This window comes from Mesoplodon densirostris, chromosome 7 (assembly GCF_025265405.1).
Source record: "Mesoplodon densirostris isolate mMesDen1 chromosome 7, mMesDen1 primary haplotype, whole genome shotgun sequence".
NCBI classification, from domain to species: Eukaryota; Metazoa; Chordata; class Mammalia; order Artiodactyla; family Ziphiidae; genus Mesoplodon; species Mesoplodon densirostris.
In genome coordinates, this window is record NC_082667.1 from 57,392,579 (window position 1) to 57,420,239 (window position 27,661).

The 27,661-nt window shown below is 39.0% G+C and overlaps 1 protein-coding gene across 1 annotated transcript in view; it reads right to left on the bottom strand.

Annotated features, from left to right (window-relative positions):
• The window catches only part of UVRAG (UV radiation resistance associated), a 361,815-nt gene that overhangs the window by 267,319 nt on the left and 66,835 nt on the right, over window positions 1-27,661 (bottom strand). The window contains 3 exon segments of the mRNA XM_060104362.1: window positions 1,127-1,288; window positions 14,731-14,765; window positions 22,614-22,731. Coding sequence (XP_059960345.1) covers window positions 1,127-1,288; window positions 14,731-14,765; window positions 22,614-22,731 — 315 coding nt within the window.

Sequence of the window (27,661 nt, forward strand, 5' to 3'; positions counted from 1 at the left end):
CAAAAGAAAAAAAATAAAAATAAAACAGAATTTGTAGCAGGTTATTATTTAGTTAAGCAAAATATTCATTGCATGCATTGTTCTGGTCACTATAAAAGAACACAAAATAAAGTATAGTATGCAAAATAAGGGAAGAGCTGTTTTGCTTTTTTTTTAATCTGAAAAAGAAAAATGTAGAATTGTTTCTCTAAAAGAAACATACCAGAAAGTATATACTGAATAAATAGTAAAAAATATGAAGGATGTTTGTAGATATAACTAACATTTTAGGGTTACCTTTATCAGTAGTCCCACAGGTATCACAAAATAGAAATGGCATTTATTCCAATGTGGGCTGAGTGGTTACCAAGGACTACATGTATATACCAGTGTGGTACAGCAGAAAGAGAATGAATTTTAAAGTCAGGCCTAACTTAAATCCCAGCTCCACCTAGCAGTGTGATCTTGATAGTTTCTTAAATTCTCTGAGGCACAATTTTCCCATCAGGAAACTATGGGCAATAATATCAACTTTCACAAGGTCACTATAAACATTAACTGTAATTACTTATGTCTGGGAATGGCAAACAGGTTTCATTGCAGATGCAATTCTGATATATTTCTAGTTGCATCCTGGAACACTGTGTTAGAAAGGATTATGGAGCTACTTCTGAGCTCAGCTAGAAGAGTGCTATGATGAGTTAGCTACATCAGTCATGGGGAATGGGTAGCAGTATATGAGCCAGGCGTTTGTCATCCCTGTGCTCAATAAACAGTAGCTCTTCTTATTCTTGGAATAACCCCACTCTACTGGTCATAAGAGAGGTGCTTATTTTCAACTTAATTTTCAGATTCTAGGGGAAACATCCAATAAGACAGAACAAGCAGAGTGCTATGAGAAAGCATATTCTTTTCTACCTGCCCCCCCCAAAAAATATCCTCTTAAATGATCAGCTTAAGGCAGTTCTTCATAAATTTTTTCAGTCATTTTTTAAACCTGGCAATGACTCAAATTTCTGTAAGTAAGTGAACAATCATAAAGGGTCTCTCTTTATAATAGGAAATGTAGAATCAGAAGATTCAACAGAAAAAGCTAGACTGTTTATTTAGAGAAGACAACTACTTGAAACTGCAGTCTAAAAATTACCTGCTGACCCAAATATTTCAGCCCATCCAAACAGACTTTCCATTCAATCAACAGCTGGTAGATGTCCTCCTTTCCACCCCAAATCTTCACCACAAAACAAGACACAGATGTATCGAGACGGTCCGGCATTATCCCAAAATCAAGACTCCGCCATGTTGGATTCTGTTGATGGAAATGAAAACATGCTTTAGGAAGACCCTAAATGTTTACGGTTTACAGTTATTTCAGTTAGGTTGTACATCATTTTGTTCTTTAACCAAAAGAATTCATAAATATATTAAATTGCAAACTTAAGTGAAGAAGACATTCCAATTAACATAAAGAGGGTGATATCGGTAGTTTTTAATTTCTCTGCTTATTTATTATAGTCAGTAGAAGGAGCATATATTCTAATCTCTCATTAACATGGCTTCCTATGGTAATTCATTTATTTATTCAACACAATACACAATTATTAAGAAGCAACTTATACACAATGCCCTCAAAGTACCTCCAACTTGTTGCTGGATTCAAACCTCTCTTTAAATAATTACATTGTTTCGTGAAAAGTGCAATATGCAAAAGGTTACAAAGTAGCACAGGAGGCAATAATAAACTTGGAAGGAACAGGGGAAAGACAGCACACAGGCTATGAAACGTGGCTTTTATAGGACAAACAGTAGTTCACCAGATTAAAATAAGGAATTGCAGGCAAAGGGAAAATAATAAACAAGGGCTCAGAGGTGTGAAATAGCACAGTGTGGTCAGGGAACTAAGACAACTGCTGGAGTGCACAACACGAGAGCGGCAGGACGCAGAGCTGGAGAGACCAACACGAGACTCCTTGCCAAGGAGGTGGTACTTTACTGTGTACAAGACGTGGGGCCACTGAAAGGTTTTAAGGTTAAGAATGGCATGGTCAACTTTATGCTCTGAAAGAACTTTGTTTTTCATTAAGAGGATTATCCAGATAGTTGAAACATTCTCTGAAAAGTGAAAAAGTTAAGGGGCTTTAATATTATCAATAGACGTGAACTACAATGCATCCATTACTTACTTTCATTTATTTCCCGTACATTAAATGTTAGGGCTTTCATTGCTGAATGTAACTATAATCAATCTCATTAAATTATCAATTTTCATATTACACAAATCAGTAAATCAAAAGGTCCTCATATAAGGGTAACTAGTCTTTGCTTTGTGTCAGTTTTTCTTCCTGACCAAAGCGGGGACAGACTAGGGCAGTGTTTTTGTTTTAGGGGATATATTGATGTATGTGTTTTTGTGGGTTTGGCTGTTGACATTTCAGGAGTGGGAACATGACTTCCAGTTTCATGGCACTTACGTCTGATCTATCTTTTTCACTTGTATGTATTTCACTTGTGTATTTTTATTGTCTGATTTCCTTGCATTAAAATAAAAGCTCTGGGCTTCCCTGGTGGCGCAGTGGTTGAGAGTCTGCCTGCCGATGCAGGGGACACAAGTTCTTGCCCCGGTCCGGGAAGATCCCACATGCTGCGGAGTGGCTGGGCCAGTGAGCCGTGGCCACTGAGCCTGCGCGTCCGGAGCCTGTGCTCCGCAATGGTAGAGGCCACAGCAGTGAGGCCCGCGTACCGCAAAATCAATCAATCAATCAATCAATCAATCAAATAAAAGTTCTGATAGGAACATTGCCTGATTTGTTTACCACAAGATCCCCAAAGTTTGAAAAGTACCTGCTATGTGCTCAATAAATATTTGCTGCTGGTGGCGCAGTGGTTAAGAATCTGCCTGCTAATGCAGGGGACATGGGCTCGAGCCCTGGTCCAGGAAGATCCCACATGCAGCGGAGCAACTAAGCCCGTGCACCACAACTACTGAGCCTGTGCTCTAGAGCCTGTGAGCCACAACTACTGAGCCCACATGCCGCAACTACTGAAGCCCACGTGTGTAGAGCCGGTGCTCCGCAACAAGAGAAGCCACGCAATGAGAAGCCTGTGCACCACAACAAAGAGTAGACCCTGCTCGCCACAACTAGAGAAAGCCTGCACGCAGCAACAAAGACCCAACACAGCCATAAATTAATTAATTAATTAAAAAATATATATTTGCTGAATGAGTGAATGAATGTCCAATAACCAAAATGGATGTTTGAGGACACCAAAAGATTATCAATAAATAGGATGATAATAACACAATAAACACATTGTGCAATCAGCTTTATTCTGATTCCACACCATCCAAGAATTTCAACCTAAGATTAACAGAACTCCATTCTTACATGACCCCCAGTCTCTATCCCACCATAATTGTTTTAGCAACCCTCCTAGATAGGGGTAGAGTTTCATTTAAAAATGAAGATAAACATTAAGGTCTAGGAATAACCAGGCAGACCTGTACTACAAGAAATGTTAAAGGAAGTTCTTCCGGCTGAAGAGAAATGACACCAGATAGAAACCTGGATCTTTAAGAAGGAATAAAAAGCACTGGCAATGGTAAACATGGAGTAAATATAAAAGACCATGTATTTTTCTTATTTTATTTATATCATATATGTCTGTTTAAAGCAAAAGCTAAGGGTAAGCTGTGACAAAGCGAAAGAGAGGCATGGGCATATATACACTACCAAATGTAAGGTAGATAGCTAGTGGGAAGCAGCCGCATAGCACAGGGCGATCAGCTCGGTGCTTTGTGACCGCCTGGAGGGGTGGGATAGGGAGGGTGGGAGAGAGACACAAGAGGGAGGGGATATGGGAACAACAACAACAAAAAAAGCAAAAGCTATAACTGTATAAAGGGTTTTATAACATATGTATAGGTTCACAAATACGAAAGTAATAGCACAAATGAGACAAGGTGGACAACTGGAACTATACTGTTGCCAGGTTCTCCTGTTTTACATGAAGTAGTTAAGAGTACATACAGTAATCCCTAAAGCAATGATTAAAAAATCAATGCAAAGAAGTATAGCTGAAAAGGCAAGGCAAAAATGTAAAACAGAATATGAAAAAAAAAATACTGCATGATGATTCCATTTATATGAGGTTCTAAAAGGCAAAACAAATCTGTGGTGAAAAATGATTTCCTCTTGTGGGGGGAGGGCTTGGGCACAAGGGAACTTTCTGGAATGATAGGAAATGTACATATCTTTATTATTATTATTTTTTTGGTGGGGGGGGCTGCGTTGGGTCTTCGTTGCTGCTCACGGGCTTTCTCTAGTTGCGGCGAGCAGGGGCCACTCTTCATTGTGGTGCGCAGGCTTCTCATTGCGGTGGCTTCTCTTGTTGCGGAGCACGGGCTCTAGGTGCGCGAACTTCAGTAGTTGTGGTGCGCGGGCGCTAGGGCGCAGGCTCAGTAGTTGTGGCGCACGGGCTTAGTTGCTCCGCGGCATGTGGGATCGTCCCGGACCAGGGCTCGAACCCGTGTCCCCTGCATCGGCAGGCGGACTCTCAACCACTGCGCCACCAGGGAAGCCCGGAAATGTACATATCTTAACAGGTATGTATGCACTTATCAAAGCTCAGCAAATTACATAGTTAAAATCTGTGCATTTCATTGTATATGACTTTTATTTCAGGGAAAAAAAAACTGTAAACACTGAACTCTAATGTATAGGTCTGCTTCTTACAGTGGTAAGGATTAGCAATTCTAAAGCCACATTCTGTATATTCTAAGCATGAGTAAAGATGTTGAGGACAGTGGAAGCCAGCTTTTTCACTGTCAGAGAATGGAGTTACAAATGAACTGAGAGTTCAGTTGGGTTGAAAATGGAGATGTTGGTATGAATGCATGGTTTTTAAAAGATAGATCGATACACAGATAGATAGAGCAATAGATATAGGGTGTGTGTGTGTGTGTATTTCCTAGCTCAGTCCCTTAAAAAGTCTAGAAGTAATGAGCACACTAGTAACAATGAGCATGCTCAGATCTTGCTGTCTAATTAGCATTCTCACTAAAAGGAACCAAGGGTTCCTTGCGGAGACTGATTCCAGGGCTGTGGCAGGAAGAGTACAAAATGAGTCTGGAACATCTCGTGCCAGAATGTAAGTAAGTACTCAAAGAATGATGTGGACATATCAAAAGGAAAGAGGAATCAATTCACAGGGCTTTCACTAACCCGATGTGGGATAATTTAAGCAACAAAATAAATAATGACAGCAATGGATTATAACCCATTGAATAAAATAAGAATCTTTGAATCCATAATGACATAGATTAATAATTAATTAATTAAATGGGAAATAAAGACAGAATGCTAATTAATAAATATAAAAGTCTGAAAGATGGGAATGAGAAAATTGCCAATGGATGCTAAAACTGGTAAACGAACAGTTGATAAGAAGCAGGATATATAAAGTCTCAAAGTTTCTCCCTAACAAATCACTTATTAATTATAAATGGAAAAATTATAACTTCACAGTGGAGAAACCTGACAGGCACTACCTTAATCAATTGACAAAAGTTAACATCAATATTGGGACAAACCAACAACAGGTGCCTTCCAAACCAAAGCACTGAAAAGAATACAGTATTACAGCTATAGTTTTCCTGCCGAAAATGCATAACCTGAATCTAATCATGAGGAAACACCAGTCAATCAAATTGAAAGACAGTCTATGAAATAACTGGTCTGTATGGTTTTAAATGCTGAAGTCAAAAACACCCCAAAAAAGACTAAAGAACCATCCAGACTGAAGAATAAAGCAACATGACAACTAAAGACAGAGTGATTCTGAATTGAGTCCTGGAGAGTTGACAATATCTGAATAAGGACTAGGAATTCATTGGTGGAAATGTAAATTGGTACAACCAGCTGGAAAACAGTATGGAGGTAATTCAAAAAAATTTAAAATAGAACTACCATATGATCTAGTAATCCCTCTTCTGGGTAGATATCCAAAGGAAATGAAACAGTGTCTTACAGATAGAAGCACTCCCATGTTCACTGCAGCATTATTCATAACAGTCAAGATATAGATACAACCTAAGTGTCCATCAACAGACGACTGAATAAAGAAAATGTAGCATATATATGTACGGAATATTATTCAGCCTTAAAAAAGGAAATCCTGCCATTTGCAACAGCATGGATGAACCTGAAGCATAGTATGATAAGTGAAGTAAGTCAGAAAAAGAAAGTCAAATACTGCATAATATCACTTACATGTGGAATCTTTTAAAAAAAGTCAAACTCATAGAAACAGGGTGTGTAATGGTGGTTGCCAGGGGTTGAAGCTGGGAGAAACAGGGAGATGTTGGCCAAAACGTACAAAGTTGCAGTTTTGCAAAATGAAATCATTCTGGAAATCTAATGACAACATGGTAACTATAGTTAATAATACCACATTGTATACTTGAAATTTCCTAAGAGAGTAATGTGTTCTCATTACCAAAAAAAAAAAAAAAAAACAGTAACCACATGAGGTGATAGGTATGTTAATTAGCTTAATTTTGGTTAATCATTTTACAATATATACGTATACCACAACATCACATTGTACACCTTAATATATACAATTTTTGTCAACTATACCTCAATTAAGCTGGGGGTGGAGGATGAGGGACTGTGGTTAATAACTGTATTGTGTCAATGTTACACTTTCCTGATTTTAATCATTTTAATGTGATTATGTAAGAGACTGTCCTTGTTTGTAGGAAATACACACTGAAATATTTGATAATAGAAAATCTTTCTTTGAAGGTAGTCTTAATTATTTTAAGAAGCCAAAGTTATTCTTAGAAAAATTTATTGAAAAATACAGGCAGTAAGGAAAGATAATATTTTGGGTAAAACATGATGGGTAACTATGAAACAGCAAGACTAGATTTAACACATGGCCCAAGGAATGAATGGAAGGGAACCATCCATTTCTGATAATGGCAGGCTAGACAATCACCCCACTGAAAACAATTAAAAATGCTGGCTAAAATATTTTTTAAATAATAATAACCACCATCATCACCAAAGCTTTTCCAAGCCAAAAAGGAAAGCTAGAACCCAAAGTGTAAATCTAGAGGGCTTTTCTCTTAAAAGCATTTGCCGACCTATATAAACTTGACGTTTTGGTTTTGGCAGTCTTAAAGGGAGACAAGAACATAATTCAAAGCCCAGACCCAGGCCATACTCATGTCTACAAGAAGTCCCTCTCCACACTGAATTGGGATCACAAAAATGCTATATACTCACAGAGCATGAGTGAAATAACAGGGTAGAGGAGAATTCAACAAACCAACTGCACAAATCCTTAGATAATCAAAAACAGGAAGCATGAAAAAAGGACTACGTAAGCTATCAAATTAGATTGAGTACATCCCATAAACTTATTTTTTAAAAAGTCAAATCCTTGCACAGAATTTGTTTATTCTTAATTGGCATTAATTGGAATGTTTCTCCAGAACAGACACTTCATAAAAATAAAAATATAAATAATAAAAAAAGAATATGTAGGGACTTCCCTGGTGGTCCAGTGGTTAAGACTCTGTGCTTCCACTGCAGGGGGCATGGGTTCAATCCCCGGTCCAGGAAACTAAGACCTAGCATGCTGCACAGCGTGGCCAAAAAATTTATTTTAAAAAGAATATCTAAACGGCCAATAAACACTGGAAAAGGTGATCCATCAGAATAGTATATGAGGAAATGTAAATTAAAATCATAATACAATACCACTATCCCACCAGAATGGCTAAAATTTTCAAAACAGATAATACCAAGTTTGGACAAGAATGTAGAGCAACTAAATACCTCACACTGCTGATAGGGATGTAACTGGCACAAACACTTTGAAAAACTATTTAGCAGTATCTACTAAAGCTGAAAATAACCTATGAGCCGGCACTTAATTCCACTCCTAATGATATACCTAACAGAAATACATACACATATTCACCAAAGGACACGTACACATAGAATTAATGAATAATGTGTATGAATCTCACAAATATGCTAAGCAAAAAAGCATACGCCATACAAAAGTTCAATAACAAGCAGAACTAATCTATGGTCAAGATAGTGGTGCTCCTTGGGAGGAGGTAGTAACTAGAGGGAGAACACAAGATAATGTTCTGCTTCTTGATCTGGTTAAATGATCCGTTCCCTTTGAAGAGTCATCAGGTTATTATTTGTGCCCTTTACTGTAATATGTGCTATATCTCAATACAAAGTAATAAAACAAAAATTTTTAAAGACCCAATAATGGAAAAAATACAGCATCTTACAGAGAGGCACCTACAGAAGTAAAACAAATAAAGCTATCTCTTCACGATGTCATTTCAGGCCCTAAAGCCTAAAGAGCAGGAGTTGGAAGATTACAACCACTTGAAAAGACAGCCACTTACTCCGCTATGTGTAAGATCACCTCTCAACAAAAGTATCAATATATGTGCTCTAAAATATGAATGAGTATAATTTCAAATCCTCAGCAGAAAAAGCATGAAATAACCACCCCTTTCCAAAGTGAAAAAAAGAAAGACCTGGTGATTGTATCTAAAGGGTCATATTGCATAAGGGGTGGGATGATTTGGGGGGCAGTTATTATATTAGTTATTCATAAATACTTCATTCTAAAACTAATTAAAAACCTTTGTAAGGGAAGTAGTCTTTTGAAGTTGTTTCTTGTGGTTGAATAGATGGCCTGGGCTTCTGTTCTAAACCAATACAACGTTAATACAGTAGAGCCTGTTGTCAATCCTCTCATTACAATGACCTTCCTTTATGCTTTTATAAAATAGCTGCCAGACAATGAGCAATCATTCCTGAGCTGGTCCTTTCAGATACAGATACAGTCTGCCACACATTCAAAAACTCTACTGCCCGATAATGTTATTATAAAAATCCATGGGACCTCCCTGGTGGTGCAGTGGTTAAGAATCCGCCCGCCAATGCAGGGGACACGGGTTCGAGCCCTGGTCCGTAAAGATCCCACATGCCATGGAGCAACTAACCCCATGCACCACAACTACTGAGCCTGTGCTCTAGAGCCCACAAGCCACAACTACTGAGCCCACGTGCCACAGCTACTGAAGCCCGCGCGCCTAGAGCCCGTGCTCCACATCAAGAGAAGCCACCACAATGAGAAGCCTGCTCACCGCAACTAGAAAAAGCCTGCACACAGCAACGAAGACCCAACGCAGCCAAAAGTTAAATAAATAAATAAAATTTTAAAAAAATTAAAAATTTTTTTTAATCCAGATGATTTTGATTTATATTTAACCTATACATATCAGCCCATTTTCTAGATGGAACAAATTATTCAAGTATACTAACATCATTTAGGGACCTGCATCTTATTCACTGAAAGTACAGTGGCAGAATATTAGGATATTTATAGCTTTGAAAAGTTTACCTCCAGGAGAATCTAAAATTATTATTTATTACCTGGGCAACTTCTCTAAAACACTGCTCAATTGATACTTCTTATTTATTAAAGAAACACACATATATAGAAAAATTTCAAAACACAAACAAGTTATCACTATTTTTATCACTCAATAGCAAATGTATGGTCACAAGAAACATGACTAAGAATTCATAAAAGCTGTTCCAATTTTCCCAGAACATACAAGATAACTCTCAGGAATTGCATACTAAATTTATAAGTAGTAGTTATTCCTCAGCCCAATAAACTCTCTTCCCCCTCTCTCATTCACCTTTATTCATCCTTCATGTCTCAACTTAGAAATTGCTTATTGTTAGAAACATTTCCTAATCACCCTCCTCAAACTGAGATAAATGATACTCCTACATGTTTCCATAGAATCCTGTTCTTCCCTGGTCCTGTAATTGCATGTGTCAATTATCTTAGACTCTCTCCAAATTATGTAATTGATCAGACAGAGGTTAGAAAATGATGATGAAGTTTAACACAAGGTAAGATAAGATGGCATAAGCAAGAGGAGCCAACTCCCTCTCCCTCCCTCTCTCTCTCTCTCTCTCTCTCTCTCTCTCTCTCTCTCTCTCTCTCACACACACACACACACACACACACACAGATGAAATGTTAATTCATTCATTCACAATTCAACTAGAACACATACTTGTTTGGGAATCCCTCAGGCCAGTAACTCATAAAAAGTATTTATATTGTTCACTTTTTTCCCAAAGATTTAAAAATATCTCAGGCAGTCACAATTCCAACAGAAGTTTTGGTTCTGATAACTCTGTCACATGCTTTCCCTAAAAATACATGATCTCCAACCCCCAGGCCATAGCCTGGTACCAGTCCGTGGCCTGTTAGGAACCAGGCCACACAGCAGGAGATGAGCATCGGGCAAGCAAGTGAAGCTTCATCTATATTTATAGCCGCTCCCCATTACATCACATTACTGCCTGAGCCCCGCCTCCTGTCAGATCAGCAGTGGCATTAGATTCTCATAGGAACGCAAACCCTACTGTGAACTGTGCATGAGAGGGATCTAGGCTGCGCGCTCCTTATGAGAATCTAATGTCTGATGATCTGAGGTGGAGCTGAGGCAGTGATGCTAGTGCTCGGGAGCGGCCGCAAATATAGATTATCATTAGCAGAGAGGTTTGACTGCACAGAGACATAATAAATCAACTGCCTGCAGACTCATATCAAAACCCTGTCAGTGAGTGGCAAATGACAATTAAGCTGCATCTTACGGAGTAGACTGGACATAAGCAACACACATAAGCAACATTCGGGTGTCACTGTCTCCCATCACCCCCGGATGAGACCATCTAGTTGCAGGAAGACAAGCTTAGGGCTCCCACCGATTCTGCATTATGGTGACTTGTATAATTATTTCATTATATATTACAATGTAATAATAATAGAAATAAAGTGCACAATAAATGTAATGCACTTGAATCATCCCAAAACCATCCCTCCACCCCCACCCCCCAGTCCGTGGAAAAACTATCTTCCAAGAAACTGGTCTCTGGTGCCAAAAAGGTTGGGGACCGCTGCTCGAACTTTGTTTATTCACTTACCAGGCCCATCACTGATGTAATGGAGGCAGCACAGTGCTGTGAAAGAGCAGAGCTCTCGCGCTCTCGCACCTCGGTTCTACCAGTCACCACCAGCTTTGCGACCTGGAGTAAATTCCTCAACCTCTCTGAACCCTGGTTTCCTTAACTAGAAAACAGGAATATCTCCTACCTTGTAGCATTGCTATCAGGATAAGAAACAACGTATACAATGCATCCAATAAACTACCTGAATCACAAGTGGGTAGTTAACTGTTTATTAAAGAAACACACATACAGAGATATTTCAAAACACATATGAACTAGCTATCACTCTTCTTCCTCCCACCACGAGATGTTTAATTTTCTAATAAAAGTAAAAACTCCTTTTTTGTAAAAAAAAAAAAAAAAAACAAAACTAATAACTAACTTTATAATTGTTAAAGATGGTGCATGTGGGTTCATTACACGATTCACCTCTACTTTTGTGTATGTACAAAATCCAATTGAGAGAATTTAGTTACTTTCATTCTTATTGCTTCAATTATTTGTTTAAATTAACCAATGGCCCTTTGATAATATTAAGGATCTAACTTCCCCCAGAACCAAAAAAAAAAAAAAAAAAAAAGTTCCCGAAAGTTAACAAATGGTTTGGAGGGTATGGTTAGCTTGAAGCCAGAGATAAAAAAGTCGAACTATATATTCACCATTAATCGTTCTATGCTAAATATATCTGAGAAGAAATCAGGACTCTGATGTATCATTTGGAGTCACATCTCCACCATCCAGCCTATCAACGGTGGATTATTCCAGTTACTGCAGTAGATACTTACTGGACTTCACTGTGCTAGGGACATTGGAAAACAGAAAAATGAGTAAGTTGGGGGTCCTTGTCCACTAGATGCTTCCAATTTTGTTACCTCCCAAAATCTCATCCTCATGCCACCCACCCCTTGACTATCACCTGCTGTCTCTCCAGGTCACTTCCTCTGCTGCCCTGATCCTCAGTTCCCCTACCCCTGTCTTTGTCATGCTTGCTGAGCAAAATCTCAAACCACTCACTTCACTCCAGCCATACTAACTTCTTAGCCATTCCTTAAAAACCTCAAGTACACGCCTACCTTCATACTTTCCTGATTCTTGGCCTGAAACAGTCTTCCCCACTTATGTCCACAGTATGTTCCCTCACTTTTTTCAGGTGTCTGCTCAGATGAGATCTTCTATGTGACTGCCATAGAAATTCAGCAACCACCCCTGCCAGATACTCCATTATACTGCTTTATTTTACTACATTATATTTATTACCATCTAACATATTCCAATTTAGCATCAATTCTAACAAGCATTTTTCTTCCACTGTAAGATAAATTCTGACTTTAGAAATGTTAAAATGAATAAGGTCCTACACTCTTTGACCACCAGGTGGCAGTCATCAGGTGTCACTGTCTCTAAATGCACAACCTTAAAAATAGTTGTTCTTAGTATCAGTTCTTTCGAGCTAGGCCCACTGTTGGCACTACGTGTGCTCAGTCTGCCATTTAAAATGTATCTCTTGATTTAAATTGAAACAAAAAATCCTATATAGGAAACTCCCTGGTGGTCCGGTAGTTAGGACTCTACATTTTCACTGCCGAGGGCGCGGGTTCAATCCCTGGTGGGGAAACTAAGATCCCGCAAGCTGAGCAGTGAAGACAGCTTGATGAAGAGGAAAGAGTAGTAGAGACTTGAAGATGGAAGGTCTGGACCTGGGGTTCTGGTCCCTCAGTTGTGTGACTCTGCAAAAATCACTGAGTCTCTGGATGTCAGTTTCTTAAGATCTACCCCCTCTACCTTACAAGTTGTTCTAAGGATCAAAATGAGACAACATATGTAAAAGGATTCTGTAAATATAACACATCACTGATATCCATTTATTCATCTAACAAATATTCACTGAGCATCTACAATATTCTAGACTCCAGGGTTTCAGAGGAGAACAAGACTGGCAAGGTTCCTGCTCTCATGAAACTTGCGTTCTTGTAGGTGGGAGACAGATAATAGATAAATGGACAAGAGTTTCCAACAGTGACAAATGCTCTAAAAAAAACAAAACAGGGTGATGTAAAAAAGAGTGGAAAAGGGGCTTCCCTGGTGGCGCAGTGGTTGGGAGTCTGCCTGCCGATGCAGGGGACGTGGGTTCGTGCCCCGGTCCAGGAAGATCCCGCATGCCGCGGAGCGGCTGGGCCCGTTGAGCCATGACCGCTGGGCCTGCGTGTCCAGAGCCTGTGCTCCACAGCGGGAGAAGCCACAACAGTGAGAGGCCCGTGTAACGAAAAAAAAAAAAAGAGTGGAAAGGGAACTACTTTAGATAGAATAGTCATAGAAGGCCTGGCTGAAGTGACATAGCTCAGACTTCAAAGGAGTATTCAGCCAAGTGAAGAAGTGGGGAAACAGGTGCTGTGGCATAAGGAACAAGACAAGTCTGGCATGTTTGAAGCACTGGAAAAATGAGGTAAGCCTGGAACACAATGAGTGAAGAAAACTGTTAGCAGATGAGGTTGAAAAGGTGGACAGGGGCCGAATCCAGGATGGTCTTGGACTGTTAAAAGGATATTATCAGTACCAAAAAGCTCTTCTTTTTATCAACATGGCCAAATAAATTGAGCCATTTATGCAAATATCTTGTGTACCCATTATCAAAAGTAGGACATTTCCAACTTTCTGAGCAATGCTATCGCCAAAAAACAAGTGGAAGGAGCCTATGCAATGGCCCTAGACATAAAATTCTTAAGAACTACATACAAAGGTATAATTTATTATCATGTTTGGTAAGTCAAATAGTCAAAAACCTCGACAGGGGACTTCCCTGGTGGTGCAGTGGTTAAGAATCCGCCTGCCAATGCAGGGGCACGGGTCCGAGCCCTGGTCCGGGAAGATCCCACATGCCACGGAGTAACTAAGCCCATGCGCCACAACTACTGAGCCTGCGCTCTAGAGCCCACGAGCCACAACTACTGAGCCCGTGTGCCACAACTACTGAAGCCCGCACGTCTAGAGCCCGTGCTCCACAATGAGAAAAGCCACAATGAGAAGCTCATGCACCGCAACGAAGAGTAGCCCCCGCTCACCGCAACTAGAGAAAGCCGGTGCGCAGCAACAAAGACCCAACGCAGCCAAAAATAAAATTAATTAATTATTTATTTTTTTAAAAAAAACTCAATAGTAATAGAAGTGACAAAATTATAGAATGAGTTAAAAAAAAAACACAAGTTTTTTTTTTTTTTTTTTGCTGTACGCGGGCCTCTCACTGCTGTGGCCTCTCCCGTTGCGGAGCACAGGCTCCGGACACACAGGCCCCGCGGCCATGGCTCGCGGGCCCAGCCGCTCCGCGGCATGTGGGATCCTCCGGGATCGGGGCACGAACCCGTGTCCCCTGCATCGGCAGGCGGACTCTCAACCACTGCGCCACCAGGGAGGCCCAAAACACAAGTTTTTAACAGAAAAAATATCATTTCACTCAGCAAATATTTATCAAGCAACTACTTTGTTCCAGGCATGCTCTAAGCACTAGAGATACAACAATGAACAAATCAATGAAGATTTAAGCAATAACTGAGCAGAAGATTTAACTGCAGAATTATCATAATACCAAAACTGAACTTCAACTTATTTTATGTCTCAGCATTTTCTAAAATAGGAGTTATAGGCTTAGTCATATGTACCTGTCAAAAAGCCAACTTACCAAGGAATTCTTAATCACTTCACTCCTATAAAATTCTGGAAAAGAAGAAAAAGAACAATAAGTGACGTGGAAGAAAATAAGCTCACTAACTCTTAATCCTACAAATTTTTTTACATATGCTCTAGTAAAAACACTTAAAACATTTTCAAGGTATCTATTCTCTACATATATTTCTCTGCAAAAAATTAAATTAAAATAGAAATAATGATTAAATAAAAGTTTTTTTTAACTGAAGGATAGTTGATTTACAATGTTGTGTTAGTTTCTGATGTATAGCAAAGTGATTCAGTTGTACATATATATACATATTCTTTTCCCATTATGGTTTATTATAGGATATTGAATATAGTTCCCTGTGCTACACAGTAGGACCTTGTTGTTTTAAAGGGAAAAAAACATTAGTAAAGAAAGGTCAAAATCTGTTAAGATTTAATTTAGTGATTTTTCCCTTACTGGCTCCTTTTACCCCAGATTCTAAGGTAAGCCCTTAAAAACTCAGAGTTCATTCTCCCTTACCAACTGCCATTGTCTACAGACAATTCTATACTCTCTGTTTTTCTCAAACATCTCCAATAATTATCCATTGTAGTACTATGGAAAGAACACTCATCTAGCAACCAGGGAACCTAAGTTCTAGTTCTACTTGTCATTAACATTCTGCTTCTCATTTCCCTGAGCCCATTTCTTCATTAGACAATTCTGACAATCAGACTAATAATCAAGGTCCTCTAAGCACTAAAATTTCATGATTCTACAGACCTTCATTTACAGTGTCAATGTTACAAAACCTGAAGATACAAACAAAAGAGAGACTGTGTCAGAGGTTCAGACAGACATTCTTAACAACCCTCCAACATTCCCTCTGCTGACCCTGCCGAAGTCACTTCCGCGGTGCTCTGTCAACGCAGAGCCTACAAGGACCCTGTATCCTTATGTTGCTATAGGGCAATATTTCCCAAGGGTGATGCACATACCACTGATATATGAGACCATTTTAGGTGATACATGAACAAACTGTATTTTTTTCTAACATATTGCAATGTCTGTCTCATCTACCCACCCCCTAGTTGTAAGCTCCATAAGGACAGTAACATTTGTTTTTGTGTAACTGCTGTCTCCTCAGCATGTAAAACTACTCCTGGCACAGGGTAGGCACTCAACAAATCTTTTCTTGAATCAACAACTTCATAGATTATGCTTAGACCTGAGTTTAGAAATAATTAACTTTTAAAAATATGTTAAGTATGCAGCATTATAGATGAAACTCCAAGACAGTGAAACTTGTCGAAGTAGTGCACAGGACTGAAGTTGGGGAACCATCAAGCAGTAAAGGAAAAGTGGACCTGGATATAAAATTTTTATGGGCAAGCTCTCTTGGTTAAAATATTTCTTGACAAAACATACCATCTACATTACTCTATGCTTATCTTCCCTTAAAAAATAAATAAGAAGAAGAAGAATCATTCTATTTTGTGGTGAGATAGTCACAATGAGTGAAAAAAAATAGGTTCTATGAGAGAATTTACAACAGGATCCAAAGTTTTACAATTATGTTTACAACATTTATTTTAAGTGATAGGGTTAGGCTGCTTACTGTTATTCTTTGCTTGGCAGTTTTCTAATTTTTCTATTTTGAACAATTATTTTAATTAAGAGAAGGGATAATTCTAATTGTTTTTAAAAGGAAACTTCTATTGATGAACATTTAAGTTACTGCTAATTTTTGGATATTTCAAGTAATATTATAAATTAATCTTTGAAAGATATATACCCTAAGACACTTGAATCTATAAGATAAACTTTTAAGAGTAAAATTGCAAGATAAAAGGAAAAATACAGTTTGAATTTGATAGATATTGCCAAATTGTTCTCTAAAAATATTGTACCACTTTACAATCCCACTTAACACTAGGCAACCCTAAGTATTGTTCTTTTCATTTTTTCCCAAATGGTTAACCAATGCCAATCATAAATTGACTACATAAATGTACATATGGGGCTTCCCTGGTGGCACAGTTGTTGAGAGTCCGCCTGCCGATGCAGGGGACACGGGTTCGTGTCCCAGTCCGGGAAGATCCCACATGCCGTGGAGCGGCTGGGCGCGTAAGCCATGGCTGCTGAGGCTGCGCGTCCGGAGCCTGTGCTCCGCAACGGGAGAGGCCACAACAGTGAGAGGCCCGCGTACCACAAAAAAAAAAATACAAGGCACAGATATATATATATATATATAATATATAAAATTTGGTATTATTTTTACTTGCATTTGCATCAGGAATCTCAGTAAAGATAAACAACGGTGGGGTGAAAAACTAGGGAGATGGGACAGGTGAAAGGAAGATTTTAATATAAACCTTTATATATATTTTGAACCATGGACAGCATTAGCTAGTCAAAAAGTTAAATGAAAATATTTGGGGGCTTACTTTGTGCCAAGTATTGTTCCAAGTACTGGAAATAGTGCAGTGAACAAAACTGACCTAAAAATTTCTGCCCATATGGAGCTTACATTCTGGTGAAGAGGACATGCGTTAGCCAAATAATTAAACATACAGTTATGTCAGACAATCTGGAGTATTGTGGAGAAAAATAAAGCACAAAAGACAGAGAGGAGAATAGTCACAATTTTTAAAAGGGGTTAGCCAGTGATCAAGGAGAGTTACTCTGAGAAAACATTTGGATTAAAGACCTGAAAGAAGGCAGAGGAGCTAGTCATGTGGCTATCAGGAGGAAAGAGTGCCCAGGCCAAAGAAACAGCCAGTGCAGAGGCCTTTAAACTGAAGTCAACTTGATGAATTCAAGGAACAGCAACAAGGGCAGTTGGGTGGGAACAGAGACAACTAGAAGAGTAGAAGGAGGTCACAGACGGCCATATCATGAAAGGCCTAGGAAACCAAAAGAACTTTGGCTTTTACTCTGAATGAAATGAGAAGCCACTGGAGGGTTTTGAGGGGAGGAATAACATGACCTCACTTTGATTTTAATAGGCTCTCGGTTGAGATCACACTAGAAAGAGTGAGTGGGCAGGCAGACCTGTTAGAAGTCTACTTCAACAAACTCAGGCAAGAGATGATAGTGGTTGGGAGGTAGTAAGAAGGGAAAAGATTATGGATACATTTTGGTAGTAAGAACCAAAAGTATTTGCTGAAAGATGGAATGTGGAATATAAAAGAGGACAATCCAGGATGATTCCAAGGTTTTTGGCCAAGGAAATAGAAGGATAGAGTTGTCATTTTCTGATAAAAGGACGAATACAGGAGGTAGATCAGAGCTGGAACATCAGAATCTCAATGCTGAATATATCAAGTTTAAGGTATCTACTAGACTCCAAATGGAGATGTAGAGTAGGCAACTGAATACATGAGCATGAGTTCAGGGGGGAGCCTGAAGCTAAAGATATACATTTGTGAGTTGTTAGGGTGATAAGCGATATTTAAAACTATGAGACATTCATGAGATCACCAAATTGGGTTATAAAGAGGTTGTCTTCTGATGTATTCAAAATAAGTGGTTGGTATTCCAGGAAAGGACAGGTGCTCACATTTCATGGGTGAGAAAATAACTGTGGATGAAGAACAAACTTGATTATACAAAACTTCCAAGTTTAAGAGGGAACCAGGATTAGAACCTAGCTCCTCATCCATTAACACAAAGCTTTGTTCTCTGGGAATGTAATAAATGGTGTTCAATTTGAACTACCTGAAAAATAGACCATCTCCTAAGAGCATTAAAAAAATGTCAAAAATCAAAAAAACTCACATGTAACTTCTTATGCTCTCCTGTGAATTCAGCTGAAATAAAAGAATAACTTAGAAATCAGCATTTCAGATATTCTTCTAATTAAAAAAAAAAACTTCTTTTGAAACTGAGAAATGATGCCACTAGACAGGTGGTACAGGTGTCTTTGTAAGAAAAGCCCATAGGCCTTCCGTCGTGGTCATCCTACACCAAGGGCCACATAATGATCATGCACTGAATATTCATGTTTATCATCACAGGTCCAAGAACATAAGGTGGTATTAATTAGTCTACTAAGGAAAGAGCTTCCTGCTCCTCCTATGGTAGTTAAAAGTTATAGAGCATAACATGTGGGCCTAAAAAGAAGACATAATAGACTTCATTCAACCATGACATTTTGGAGCAGTAGGAAGCCTCAGAAGTCATCAGTCCTCTCATTTTAGAGATAAATTAGCTAACGGCACACAAGAGGAACTAAATGCCCCAGTCAAAGGACTTGCCAGTTAGTGACAGACTAAATACCACTACTAGACACGGGACTTCCCTGTGGTCTGAAACCAACTATTCCCTGTGTTAACAATCATTTTATTGAAATAACTTCAAGAAACAGTCCATAATAACTTCTAAGCTCAAGAAACAAACAGAGCTAGAGAAGAAGACCAAAAAAAAGGAACAAAAAAAATCACTTTGCTTTCATCATATCTCTTAGACAAGTTTTTTTCCCTTTTTTTATATTTTTATTTATTTATTTTGGCTGTGCAGGGTCTTAGTTGTGGCATGCGGGATCTTTGTCGGGGCATGCAGACTTCTTAATTGTGGCATGCATGCAGGATCTAGTTCCCCAACCAGGGATCAAACCCAGGCCCTCTGCATTGGGAGAATGGAGTCTCACCCACTGGACCACCAGGGAAGTCCCCTCTTAGACAAGTTTTCAACATCATGGTCATCAACCAGTCCCATAACTACTCTTTTTGGAAACTACTATTACGCTTGTTAACATTACAATTCCAATAATAATTGCTATCATTTACCAAATACCTAAAATGTACCAAGTTCAATATTAGTAACTATTATCAGACATAACAATGGAGCAAGGACACAGAAGTTCTAACCAAGATAATAACCAAGAACTGATTATATAGAAACCTATCAAAAATGTTAAGTACTGTCATATATTACTAGTGATAAAACCAATTAGTAAGCAGCAGACCAAACGCATTAAGATCTGCAAAAATGCTTACATCCTTCGAACAAATAGTGACCAAACTTTCATTTTTCTTCTGGACACATAGGAAGACAACATTTCTCAGTCCCCTGTTCATCTAAAAAGGATGACACAACTGATATACAGCTAATGGAATGTCGTGGAATTCACGTGGACCATTTCCATTAAAAAAATCTCCCTCGGGGCTTCCCTGGTGGCACAGTGGTTGAGAGTCCGCCTGCCGATGCAGGGAACACGGGTTCGTGCCCTGGTCTGGGAAGATCCCACATGCCGTGGAGTGGCTGGGCCCGTGAGCCATGGCGCTGAGCCTGCGCGTCCGGAGCCTGTGCTCCGCAATGGGAGAGGCCACAACAGTGAGAGGCCCGCGTATCGAAAGAAAAAAAAAAATCTCCTTCAAATAATCCCTTGCTTTTGCCATATAAGAAGCATCATTCCAAAATAGAAGGAGCCTGGATACCTGAGTCACCACTTAGAGGACAGCTGCCAAGCCAATGTCTGATAAAGAATACCTACATTAAAACAGATAGCTAGTGGAAAGCAGTCGAATAGCACAGGACATCAGCTCCGTGCTTTGTGACCACCTAGAGGAGTGGGATAGGGAGAGTGGGAGGGAGACGCAAGAGGGAGGAGATATGGGGATATATGTATACATATAGCTGATTCACTTTGTTATACAGCAGAAACTAACACAACACTGTAAAGCAATTATACTCCAATAAAGATGTTAAAACATAAATAAATTAGATAATATGTTTAAATGCTAATAAATAAATAAATATTTGTCTGCTTCTGCAAACCACATTATGCCTTCCAGTGAAAAGTGAAAAGCAAATAAATTGAAGAACTGATTATACTTGTGAAAAGCCTGCTTTCTAGCTATCGTTTGCTGCTCAAGAACTGGGAGACTTTAGATTTAAGTCTAAATTTCCTTACTTCTTAATAAATACTTATAATTATTATTGGAAAAAAAAACACCTACATTGAACTTAGTGTTTAAGAAATTTATTATGTCAAGTCACTGAGTGACTTGTGGTATTTGTTATAGTAACTAGTGTTACTCGTTCAGATTAATACAATTGTTTTAAAAATATGCAATGGTTAGAATCAAAAGTAAGAATGAAATAAAACTATGTAAAAATGGCGGAATTTAGAGTCCTTTTTTTTTACCCTTCGAAATTACTTTAATGTCATTTGTATATGAAGGGGGGGTTCTACTCTATATAATTTCTGATTAAATTTTTAAATTAGCATATACTGGTATTGAAATTTAAAAAAGAAAAAAGTTGTTAAACAACTACTGCTTTAATAACAATTTTTAAAAGTAATTAAAACCAAAAACATAAAATGTCATTTGAATTTTTCATCTTTGCCACAGGACAGAATTCAAATAAGTCCTTAGTACCTCTTTTTAAAATAATGCCATCTGGGACTTCCCTGGCGATCCAGCGGTTAAGACTCCGTGCTTCTAATGTAGGGGGCACGGGTTCGATTCCTGGTCGGGGAATTAAGATCCCCCATGCCATGCAGCACAGCCAAAAAAAAGAAAAAAATTAAAATAATGCCACCTTTTATTAATATAAATAGACCTTTACTCACATGTTACCAAGTGTTACCACCTTATCTCAGTTGATGCTCATGAAAATCTGTCTTGCCTGACTTCTTAAGACCTCATTATCTCCACTTTACAAATGGGAAAAGTGAGGCTAAAAAAGCCATGATCTCTGTCCAAAAAACACATAGCTAGCATATAGCTACTTTAGTGTATAGTATACAGCTAGTATATACTTATATACTAGCTGAAATAGCTAGCACTAGTATCAATGTAGTTTCAATCCTAATCCAATATTCCTGTCCTTATACCATGCTTCCTCTCTTACAGCATCCAACACAGGTCAACTGATTATATCAAAGTACCTTTCATCCAATATGTATTCAAAAGATGCTTGTGATTTTGAATCAAATATCTGATGTACTCTTAGAATTATCACTTATGGAAGAATCCACATTTCAATGTGGAACTGAATTCAAAGAAACCATGCCATTCTTCTAAAAATGACCCCATATACACAAAGTAGTACAGATATAAGAAGATATGAACTAGGTCCATATTTTACCATAATACTAAAGGAATCAATTATATTTTAAAGAAAAGCGAATTAGTGCTGGATACTGGACTCAAATAACCTATTTTATTTACTTATTTTCTTTAAGATTTTTTTGATGTGGACCATTTACAAAGTCTTTATTGAATTTGGTACAATATTGTTTCCATTTTATGTTTTGGTTTTTTGGCCGCGAAGCATGTGGGATCTTAGCTCACCCACCAGCGATCGAACCCACACCCCCAGCATTGGAAGGCAAAGTCTTAACTACTGGACTGCCAGGGAAGTCCCTCAAATAACCTTTTTTTTTCATAAATTAAAAAAATTTTTTTTAAGTTTTAGTTATTTTATTTATTTATTTATTTATTGGTTGAGCCAGGTCTTAGTTGTGCCTCGCCAGCTCCTTGGTTGTGGCATGTGAACTCTTAGTTGTGGCATGCATGTGGGATCTAGTTCCCTGACCAGGGATCAAACCTGGGCCCCCTGCATTGGGAACACGGAGTCTTATCCACTGCGCCACCAGGGAAGTCCCATCAAATAGCCTATTTTAAATGACAGCTACTGGAATACAGATATTAAACGTCAACATTCATAAGGGAATGATAAATTTATCAATGTAAGTCTTAGTTAACTGAAAGAACTATCCAAAAGACATGTTTCTTCAATATGTATAACAACTGCTCATGAAGTATTTTCAGACAGCATGACAACTTAGCTTTCTAATAAGCGATACCAGCAAGAGGCACTGAGAATCATTTGTGTTACAGAAGAATAAAAATGAGATGCCACGATCTGTGGGTGGCAAGTCCAGATTCTCTTACCTTTATATACCTTTTCAGTGTTACACAAGTGAAGTGTGAAGTAGGTATCAAGGAGTTGATGGCCATTCCTATTAACAATGTTCCGGGCAGCAATGTTCCGAAGATGTCTAAGACGTCGCTGAAAAATAATAACAAAAAAAGAGGAATATTCAGCTTTTTCCTCCTATAAAGCTTTCTGAAAGTTACAATTCAAACATAAAATACAGTAAGTTGTCTCAGTCGTTTATTTGTTGAGCCAGCAACCTTAACCCAGTCTCTTATTTATGCCTCAGCATCTCTTCTGTCAAACAGGAACTATTCCTGCCCTATATCATTTACAAGGTTGTTGGGAGCATGAAATAACAGATATGAAACATTCTTGAAAAGCATATATGTTATATCAATGCTATATACCTGTAGAATAGCATTAGTATTTCCTGGAACATAAACTAAGTATAATAGTAATTTGCTTTTTTCCCTTCGGAAGGATGCTGGTAGACATGCAAGGTCCACCTCACACCAACAGAAAATCAGCCATTATTACATACATACACCTCTGTTGCTAGCTCAGTCTGATGCCAGATCATCTATTACAACCAGGAAAAGAAGCCGAAGCCAAAAAATAAAAGCAATAACTCACTGTTCACTCCATCCAGCCAGTAACCAACCCAACTGTTGTCAGCTTAAATTCTCACTTGACCAGCAGTTAACCAGCCCCTATTTCCTAATCAGGTCTCCTTCCCAACAATTTCTCCAACTAGGATGCATGAATTACTTGGAGTCACAAGTGTTGGAAAGGCAAAGCTCCATAAGCAACAGTAGAAATCAACAAAGCTAGTTCCCTGTGTCAGATCATTATTTTCAGAGACTTAAAAATAGTAACCATGGGCTCAGTTTTAAAATATGCTTAAAGCTCTCCCTTCAGGCTGAAAGCCCACTTTGCTAAGTTCATCTTCAATTACATGTGCAGTCAGCCAGAAAAGTTCAGTTCTTCCCTTCCATGCACATACCAACCCAATCCTTTCTCCCAATCTAGATATTAAGATTCTTTGACAGAGAAGGTTATTGTCTAATAAATTTGTTTAATACGAAAAGCCCCAAATGTACTTACAAAAAGTTCCTAGGGCTTACTCTAAAAGACTTATATTTCTACAATCTGCCAAAGGTTTCCATTTCACACCCTGGATTACAGCAACTATTTCTTTCTACTATATATTATTCATCAACCTTCTCAGTCAAGATTTTAAATTGACAGGAACTATTAATTGCCTATACACAACAATCACATCTATTCTACCGTAAGATTCCAATCTTGGTCCTCTATTCAAAAACCTGAAAACATTACCCAAAGCCTCCAGCATAAAGTACAAACTTCCCATTATTCCTTTCAAAGCCTTGTGCAATCCGACCTCTCCATAACCTATCCTTACTGCCCACTAGATCTTCCACATACCCAACCCCTTAGTCACTCATGACTGCTTAAGGTTCCATGAAAAAGATCATGCATGGTCCTAGCTCCATGCTTTTGCTAATGCTAGCCCCTTAATCTAGAATACTACTCTCTTTAAGGAAATCCATTTATGCTTCAAAGTTAAGGAGAGAAGATTCCTCCTTCCTGATTCTCTAACTGAACTGTTTCTTTTTAATGCAATTAAAAAGAAACACTGGGGGCCTCCCTGGTGGCGCAGTGGTTGAGAGTCCGCCTGCCGATGCAGGGGATACGGGTTCGTGCCCCGGTCTGGGAGGATCCCATATGCCGCGGAGCGGCTGGGCCCGTGAGCCATGGCCGCTGGGCCTGCGCATCCGGAGCCTGTGCTCCGCAACGGGAGAGGCCACAACAGTGAGAGGCCCACATACCGCAAAAAGAAAAAAAAAAAAAAAAAAAAAAGAAACACTGGGAGGTTAAACCAGAAATGCAGAAAAATTATTACCTATGGGGGTGAGAACAGGTTGGAGGGAATAGAGATAAAAGCAAGACTTCCCTGATATTTATGTGGTTTTAACTTCTGTACCATAAGAATGATTTACATAATCAAAAAATAAAGTTAAATAAATAAGAAAAAGTTTAAATCAACTAAACCTAGTCCAAAATACAATAGCAATACCAAAAATTACCACCAGCCTTAGGCTATATCACCCACCTTTGCCTGAAATATTACCCTATGATCCAAAGAAATATTAAAGAAATCAAGGTGACCTAAAGGATCCTCTCTGGTTCTCAGTTCCCCAGAACATCTATACTTGAACAAAACAATGTATAATTATATCTAATATAGAATTACGGATAGTTCCAGATATTTGTCAATCTTCCCCAACTAGACTATAAGTTCTATAAAGGAGAGACTTTATTTTATTTACTGTTGTATCTCTAGCATCTAGATGAGTGCCTAGCAAATAGCAGGAACACAATAAATGGTTTTTGACTGAATTAATATACGTCCAGTGAATTAACCCAGTCAAGAAGGTCTTGGTATGACCTAGGCCTTGCAATGAACCTGAGTGGCCTGGAACCCTTAGTAGATTCTGACACCCACCCACGAGATGGTGGGAGAATAGAGAGCACTTCAAACCTAAGAATGGACCTCAGAACTGAAAGGGGGCTCAAATCTTAGCAGTGTTTCTGGACTACAACAAATCCTCAGCACTCATCTACCTTTAACTGCTCCAGGGTATACAATCTAGCGGTAGTTTGTGGCCTGGTGGCACCACCTAGCATAAATACACTGCTTTAGACCTTGTCTAAATAGAAATTAAATATCAGATTATCTCTTCAATGGCCCATCTAAAGATAGTTAAATTCAAATCTGTCTTATTATCTAAACTGACTCAATTATCTTAGAAAAGTAAAAATACGGAGTAATTAAAATTTACACAGACTTTGGAATTACTCTTTTTTTTTTTTTTTTTTGGCGGTACGTGGGCCTCTCACTGTTGTGGCCTCTCCCGTTGCGGAGCACAGGCTCCGGATGCGCAGGCTCAGCGGCCATGGCTCACGGGTCCAGCCGCTCCGCGGCATGTGGGATCCTCCCGGACCGGGGCACAAACCCATGTCCCCCTGCATCGGCAGGCGGACTCTCAACCACTGCGCCACCAGGGAAGCCCTGGAATTACTTAAGATAATTAAGATAACATTCCATGCAGCTTCTTTACCAGCCAATCTCCTTATACTTTCTCAAAGCTCTAAGCTTTCACAGTTATAAAAAGCTCTTTGCATATCTTTCTACAGCAGTAGCTTTAGGCATCCAAGTTGTGCTCTAAAAACACCTATCTCCAAAACTAAAGCTGAATAGATTTTAATTTTTAAGTTGGAATTAACATGGCTTTAATGTCTTTGAAACACTGCCTATAAAACATTCTATATAAAGGTTAAAAACGTTCACTAACAAATAAAATTAAATCTTCTTACTCAGCTTTGATTTGGAGGATTGATAGATGTAGCTAGAGCACAACTCTGCTACCTGCAATGTTGGCAGTGGGTAAAAGACCAGTAGGATCCTAAATTCCTTAACTTTTTTCTTTTACAAATCTCTCAAGTATAAATTCTAAAACAAGACTTAACTGCCATATGTTGTAGATCTGAAACATTTGCTTAAGTAAAAAAGTAAGCATTACTCATTAGTATGATTGTAAACTGGTGCCTCTAAAGAATCTAAAATGGTTGGTTTTTCTTGTTAACAGTACTAATGCTCTTAGAAAACTGCTTTAAAACATAACAGTAGATTAAATAATTTTTTGCTTTGCTTTTGTTTTGTTTTGCCCTGCCCAGCACCTATTTGGTTTAAGAAACAAAAAAAAACAAAAACAAACAAACAAACAAAAAACCCCTCAGATATTCCTTTGTAGAACCACTCTCCTCTGCTATCAATCTATATAATACTTCCTGTAGAATTAACTCCACCTCCAACTCCAAGGAGGGTCGCCTGACTCAGATCAGGCCAATCAGCACATTCCATCCCCCTGCCCATAACACATGATTAGGATCCTGGAAAACCCAGAAATTAAATTGTTGAGAGGTTTTTTTCCCCCTACTGGCCAAGAACCTGGAAAGGACGTGGGACTAGAGATGCTGGCAGTCATCTTTCCACCACAGTGAAATGAAAACAGCAAGTAAGACAGCAGAGTGCAGGGATGTGGAGCAAGACAGAGGTAAGGGATTAAGAGATACAAACTACTATGCATAAAATAGATAAGCAACAAGGATATAGTGTAGAGCACAGGGAATTATAGCCATTATAGCTATTAATGGAGTGTAATCTGTAAAAATACTGAATCACTGTGCTGTACACCTGAAATTGATATTGTAAATCAACTATACTTCAATTAAAAAAATAAATGTAAAAAAGTCCTGGCAACAACATTTGTCTCTGGATCAAACCATACCTAAAATGAGAACTACTGTATAATGACATATCCAGTCCCTATAAAACTAACAAAGATTACAACTAGAGAGAAGACTTACATCATAACTGTTTATCAAGAATTTATCCCGGGGCTTCCCTAGTGGCACAGTGGTTAAGAATCCGCCTGCCAATGCAGGGGACATGGGTTTGATCCCCGATCCAGGAAGATCCCACATGCTGCAGAGCAACTAAGCCCGTGCACCACAACTACTGAGCCTGCGCTCTAGAGTCCGCGAGCCACAACTATTGAGCCCATGCACTGCAACTACTGAAGCCCGAGCACCTAGAGACCATGCTCCACAACAAGAGAAGCCGCCGCAATGAGAAGTCCACGCACCACAACAAAGAGTAGACCCCGCTCGCCACAACTAGAGAAAGCCCGTGTGCAGCAAGGAAGACCCAACGCAGTCAAAAATAAAATAAATTTTAGGGGCTTCCCTGGTGGCGCAGTGGTTGAGAGTCCGCCTGCCGATGCAGGGGATACGGGTTCGTGCCCCGGTCCGGGAGGATCCCACATGCCGCGGAGCGGCTGGGCCCGTGAGCCATGGCCGCTGAGCCTGCGCGTTCGGAGCCTGTGCTCCGCAACAGGAGAGGCCACAACAGTGAGAGGCCCACGTACCGCAAAAATAATAATAATAATAAAATAAAATAAAATAAAATTTAAAAATT